The following is a 6646-nucleotide window of genomic DNA, read 5'->3' as shown; positions in this document are numbered from 1 at the left end:
TATAGGACTAGTTTTGTATATATTACTTTTGTATGGCCCTTTCCGTAAGATGCTTTCTGTTTGTACTTGACTGACTGTTTTGTATAAATGTTTGATCTTGTTGTGAATGCCATGACTATGTGTTAGGTGCCTAAGTGTGTTGTGAAATGATTGTTTGGTTAAGTGCTCATGTTTGTTGTGTACAAGGGTATGTACCCTTTATTGTTAATGTTATATTTATGGGTATATTTTGGCCCTAGATTGATCTAGAACGATGGAAGGCACGCGTAGTGGCCGAGGTAAAGGACGTGGGGGTAGACAGCCCACGACTGAACAGGGTACGGGAACTGAAGTGCCCGAACCAACTCCTGAACCCCAAATCGACCCTAATGTGCAAGTGGCCGCTGCTATCCAGCGGATGACCGATCTCCTGGCCCAGGTGGTGCAGCAACAGGGCCCAAACCCTAATCCACCTGTCGGCAACCCTGGAAACCCTGGAAATCCTGGAAATCATGTCGAGAGCGAAGACCGAGCTCTCGAACGATTCCAAAAATTTTCTCCACCTAAATTTCTCGGAGGGCCCGATCCGGACGTAGCGGAACAATGGTTGGAGAAGATGATAAACATTTTTGCCGCCCTGCGTTACTCGGAGGAGAGGCAAGTGACCTTTGCAGTTTTTCAACTCGAAGGGGCTGCTCGCTCTTGGTGGAACATTATTCGAACAAAATGGGAGCGAGAACAGACGCCAAGAACATGGGCGAGCTTTGTAAGGGAGTTCAACGCTAAGTATTTTCCACCGTTGGTTCAGGAGAAAAAGGAGGAAGAATTTATTCGTCTACGCCAAGGCATGCAATCGGTGGCCGAATATGAGAGCCAATTCACACGTTTATCTAAATTTACTCCTGAGCTCATTTTAACCGAACAAAGGAGGGCTAGGCGTTTTCTTCAGGGGCTTAATGTGGAAATCCAAAAGGATTTAGCTGTTGCCCAAATCACTACTTTTAGTGATGCTGTTGAGAAGGCCTTACGATCCGAGAATGCGAGGCTCCAGGTGAGAAACTTCCAAAATCGAAAGCGGGGAGCTGCTGGGAGTAGCTCAACTCAAGGGGATAAGAGTACCCCTCCCCCTCCTAAATTTGGAAGAGGAGCTGGAGGGGGACGATTTTCGAGTCCAGCTAGAGGGGCTTCTTCCCGAGGAAGCCAACCAGGCCGAGGGCCGCCGAGGAGCACCACACAAGGGAGTTCCGCTACTGTAGCGCGTGGTCCGTGTAACTTCTGTGGGAAACCCAATCACACGGAGGACGACTGCTGGAGGAAGCAGAATAAGTGTTTGCGGTGCGGAAGTGCGGAGCACCGGTTCGCCAACTGTCCGGTCCAGGCACGTGACGCGAGAGGAACTACCCCGATGACATCTAAGGCTACCTCAAGTCAATCCCGGGTAGACAGTACCAAACCAAAGGTACCCGCACGGGTGTACTCCATTGAGCAACGGCCAGTTCCTGATTCCGCCGAGGTAGTGGAAGGTACGATTCCTGTCTTCCACCGCCTAGCTAGAATTTTGATAGACCCTGGAGCTACCCATTCCTTTGTTAACCCCGAGTTTATGTGTGGGATTGATATAAACCCTGTTATTCTTCCTTATGAGTTAGAAGTTAGTACTCCTACGGGGGACCAACGTTTGATTTCTAGTAAAATGTACACGAATTGTGAGATCTGGGTAGGTGAGTGGAAGTTATTGGGGAATTTGATAAGTTTAGCCATAAAGGGATACGATGTGATATTAGGCGTGGATTGGCTGGCTCGGTACGATGCTCAGCTAGACTGTAAACGGAAAACTGTTGAATTTCGCATTCCGGGGGAGGCAACTTTGAGGTTAGATGTGAGGGGTAGTCTAGCCTCATCCGCTATGATTTCGGGTATTCGAGTTAGGAAATTATTGAGCAAAGGGGCACAAGGGTTCCTAGCTTTTCTTATTAATACTCCTGCCGACAAACTGAAAATAGAGGACGTCCCGGTAGTGAGTGAATACCCTGATGTTTTTCCTGACGAGTTAGTGAACTTGCCTCCAGAGAGAGAAGTGGTGTTCGAAGTGAACCTTTGTCCAGGGGCTTCTCCTATTTCTAAAACCCCTTACCGAATGGCACCCGCGGAACTCAAAGAGTTAAAACTACAGTTGCAAGACCTGTTAGAGCGGGGGTTTATTCACGAGAGCGGATCGCCTTGGGGGGCGCCCGTTCTCTTTGTCAAGAAGAAGGACGGGACTTTGAGACTCGGTATTGATTACCGAGGGTTGAATAACGTGACTATCAAGAATAAATACCCATTACCCCACATTGATGAGTTATTTGACCAATTGCAAGGTGCGGTGGTCTTTTCAAAATTAGACCTTCGACAGGGGTACTACCAGCTGTTGATTAAGAAAGAAGATGTGCCCAAAACTGCTTTCAATTCCCGGTATGGGCATTTTGAATTTGCCGTGATGCCTTTTGGATTGACCAATGCCCCTGCTGCTTTCATGGACCTTATGCACCGAATTTTCAAGCCCTTTCTTGACCGATTTGTTGTTGTTTTTATCGATGACATATTGGTTTACTCAAAAACCCGTGAGGAGCATGAACAACATTTGAGAGAGGTTCTACAAACCCTGAGGGAGCACCAGTTGTATGCCAAATTTAGCAAATGTGAATTTTGGCTAGACAAAGTGTCTTTTCTGGGGCACGTGATATCAAAGGAGGGAATTGCGGTAGATCCGGCTAAGGTGGAGGCCGTGATTGAGTGGAAGCGACCCGAGAACCCTACTGAGATTCGAAGTTTTCTAGGGTTGGCAGGTTATTACCGGCGGTTTATTAAGGATTTTTCGAAACTTGCCAGTCCCTTGACCGATCTAACAAAAAAGGGTGGTCGATTTTTGTGGAGCGATAGGTGTGAAACTAGCTTTCAAGAACTGAAATGGAGATTGACAATGGCCCCTATTTTAGCCTTACCTAACGGTCCAGACGGTTTCACTGTTTACACCGACGCCTCCAAAGAAGGATTGGGATGTGTACTAATGCAACACCGAAATGTGATAGCTTATGCTTCCCGGAAATTGAAAATTCATGAACAAAATTATCCCATCCATGACCTAGAATTGGCCGCAGTTGTCTTCGCTCTGAAAAAGTGGAGACACTATCTATACGGAGTGACTTTTGAAGTTTATTCCGATCATAAGAGCCTTAAATACCTCTTTTCTCAGAAAGAGTTGAACATGAGACAACGCCGTTGGATGGAATTCTTGGAGGACTACGATTATACGATTAATTACCATCCTGGTAAGGCCAATGTGGTAGCCGATGCCTTAAGTCGAAAGGCTCAAATTTCTGGATTGATGGTGAAAGAATGGGAATTATTGGGAGCGGTTGGAGAATGGAATCCAAAACTGGAGCATAATAGGGTAACCTTTGGGAATATCCGAGTGACGTCCGTGTTTCTAGAAAAGATCAAGGAAGCTCAAATTAAGGATCCGATAGTTCAAAGGTGGGTAGAAAAGGTGAAGAAAGGAGAAATACCTAATTTTAATTTGAGCCCTGAAGGAATTTTGAGATTTCGAAATCGAATAGTGGTACCCGATGATAGAGATTTGAGAAGGGAAATTTTGGAGGAAGCTCATCGATCTAAGTATACAATCCATCCAGGAAGTAACAAGATGTATCGTGACTTGCGGCAATTGTACTGGTGGGACAAGATGAAGAGAGAGATAGCTCAGTACGTGCAAACCTGCCTAGTGTGTCAGCAAGTTAAGGCTGAACATCAGAAGCCTTCGGGATTGCTACAACCTTTGGAAATTCCTGAATGGAAATGGGAACATATCACTATGGACTTCGTTTCTGGACTACCTAGGACTCAAAGAGGACATGATGCCGTTTGGGTGATTGTTGATCGATTAACCAAGTCGGCTCATTTCCTGCCTGTGAATATGAAGTATTCCATGGATAAGTTAGCCCAAGTATATTTGGAGGAGATTGTACGATTACATGGAGTGCCCGTGAGTATCGTTTCTGACCGAGACCCTCGTTTCGTGTCCAGATTTTGGCAAAAGTTTCAGGAGACCCTGGGGACGAAGCTGAATTTGAGTACTACTTATCACCCTCAGACGGATGGGCAATCAGACGGATGGGCAATCAGAGCGGACGATTCAGACCCTCGAAGATATGTTACGAACAAGTATTTTAGATTTCGGGGGTAATTGGGGACAGCACATGACATTAGTAGAGTTCGCCTATAATAATAGCTACCATTCATCAATCCAAATGGCACCGTACGAAGCCCTTTATGGGCGAAAGTGCCGTTCACCGATATATTGGGATGAAGTGGTAGAGAAAAGGATCCTAGACCCTACTATTATTCCGTGGATGGAGGAGGCACAAGAAAAGATTAAGTTAATCCGTCAAAGACTCCAGACAGCCCAAAGTCGCCAGAAGAGCTACGCCGATAATCGAAGGAAGGATCTGGAGTTTGAAGTAGGAGACCAAGTATTCTTGAAGATTACACCGTTACGGAGTGTTACTGCCGGCAGAGGAAAGAAACTCCAGCCCAGATTCGTAGGACCTTTTCCGATCCTTCAACGGGTTGGAAAAGTCGCATACCGACTTGAGTTGCCATCGAGCCTGTCACGGATTCATGACGTATTTCATGTGTCTATGCTCAAGAGATATTACCCCGATCCAGCTCACGTTGTTCAGCCGGAAGAGATTGAAATCGACGAGGCTCTTACTTACGAAGAAAAACCTGTGCAAGTACTCGATAGAAAAGTGAAGGAGCTAAGGAATAAACAAATTCCGCTGGTGAAAATTCTGTGGAAGAACCACGGAGTTGAGGAAGCAACCTGGGAAATGGAGAGTGAGATGAAAACCAAATATCCAGAACTGTTTACTGACTCAGGTGAGAAATTTCGAGGACGAAATTACTTAAGGGGGAGAGAGTGTGAGACCCCGAATTTTTTTTTATTTTATTATTTATTTTTATTTTCCAGGTATTTATTTTGGGGCTTTTAAGTCTATTTTTGGGGTTTTATTTTATATGTAGGTTTTCTGGGGAATTTTATGAGAAAATATGAATTTTGCATCATTTTCTGGGTTTAGGTCAATTTCTGTGCTTATAGAGGTGTACAGTGCATGTGGGACCCACTAGGGTAATCGGTACCTATAAATGTGACTTTGGGAAAATTTCTATACGGAAGCTTTAGTACCTAGTGTTATGAGCTAATTAGTGGTTAGCTAGTATAATTAAGTTTTTACAAGACAAAGATGTTGGATAAGCTTGGAAAACACATGTTGAGATCTTATTGGAAGTTGGACTTTTGACTTTCACTTTACCTTTCTTATTAAGAGAAAAATTGATCCAAAATTACTCATTTTTCTCTTGCTCATTGCCGACCAACCTTGAAGAAAGAAAGAAAGAAACCTCTTCAACTTTTGCTTCATTTCTTGGCCAAATCTTGCAAACCAACCATTAATCTTTCAAATTTCTCCACAAAACTTGCTTGCTAGGAAGGGTTGAACTACTTGGTGGTTTTTGTTTGAAGAGAAAAGCTATCCTTTACCTTGTATTCCACATTTGTAAGGTAAGCAAGTTAGGAAATGTTTATGTGTTGGTTGTGAGATGAAATTAGTACATGTTAGTGGTTATAGAAGCCATTTTATGGGTTATTTCAAGACTTGTGGTTGAGTTATGGAAATTTTCTATTTATTGAGGAATTTTCTGTTTTATATGATAACTCATGGTTGTGGAAGGTGTAATGGGTTCACATGGTATGATTTGGAGCCTAGATATGTTTATTGTGGTTAATTGTGGAAAAATTTCAGCATTTGTAGGATTTTCGGTTTTTAGGTTTTGGTATAAATTGGGGTTTTTCTATGTATTGTGTATATGCTAGTATTTGATGGGTAATTGAGTAGTTTGTGACTTAAATGTGATGAATGGATCAATTAGTGATATCTAAGTGTAATGGTATGAGTTGGATGTTGTTGACTAGTTTGGGGAAATCAAAGAAATTAAGGGGTTATGCCGTCCAAATGATTAGAAATATAGATGGTTTTGTATTGAGAAGGATTTGAGTAGAAATGGATAAGTTTTGGGCTTTTACTCACATTCCACACCTTATTGTTTCATTGTATTGGCTTTTGAGCAACTTGCATTAGTAAGTTAAACTTGTACGTTGAATTGTGTTTGAGTCTTCAATATGGTTATTTGCTTGTTTTAGGTCGTACCGGTGGGCCGGGACCTACACCTGATTCAAACGTGTGACTTGCTTGAAAATTTGGTGAGTGTACCAGTATATGATGAACATACTTGTTATGTGATTTTAAATGTCTTGATTTGGGTCGAGAGTGTACTTGATCGCTCTTGACCACTTACTTGCATTTACCATTATTGTTTGGATGTGAAGTGGTATATATACATGATTTGACATTTGATGGGGCAATGCCTTAATATTAATGTGAAATTGAGCTCATGCCCTTAGACCGTTATTCGAGTCGAGCCGGCAAGGGCTTGGGCGATTCGTTAATGAGCCTTTGGGTTCTTGATAGGCGAGTGGAGTGTTAACTCCTCGACCTTGTGGTATACTCGAGTATTACCCTTTTGGAACTATGAGGCGGCGGGCCCGAATAGGGGGTGAATGGTGGAA

At 43.4% G+C, this 6646-nt stretch overlaps 2 protein-coding genes across 2 annotated transcripts; both read left to right on the top strand.

Annotated features, from left to right (window-relative positions):
* Positions 1-253: 253 nt before the first annotated feature.
* Positions 254-4191, top strand: LOC140008776 (uncharacterized). Its single transcript, XM_072053648.1, has 5 exons — positions 254-1502; positions 1701-2252; positions 2340-2433; positions 2902-3886; positions 4045-4191. Exons 1-5 carry the CDS (start codon positions 254-256, stop codon positions 4189-4191), a joined length of 3027 nt encoding a protein of 1008 aa, XP_071909749.1.
* A 77-nt stretch (positions 4192-4268) lies between these two features.
* LOC140008775 (uncharacterized) lies at positions 4269-6264 on the top strand. The gene is made up of 2 exons (XM_072053647.1): positions 4269-4899; positions 6221-6264. Exons 1-2 carry the CDS (start codon positions 4269-4271, stop codon positions 6262-6264), a joined length of 675 nt encoding a protein of 224 aa, XP_071909748.1.
* Positions 6265-6646: the final 382 nt, after the last annotated feature.

This window comes from Coffea arabica, chromosome 6c (assembly GCF_036785885.1).
Source record: "Coffea arabica cultivar ET-39 chromosome 6c, Coffea Arabica ET-39 HiFi, whole genome shotgun sequence".
Taxonomy (NCBI): domain Eukaryota; kingdom Viridiplantae; phylum Streptophyta; class Magnoliopsida; order Gentianales; family Rubiaceae; genus Coffea; species Coffea arabica.
The sequence above is the reverse complement of the archived record's forward strand: the minus strand, read 5'-3'. Positions and strand labels throughout refer to the sequence as shown.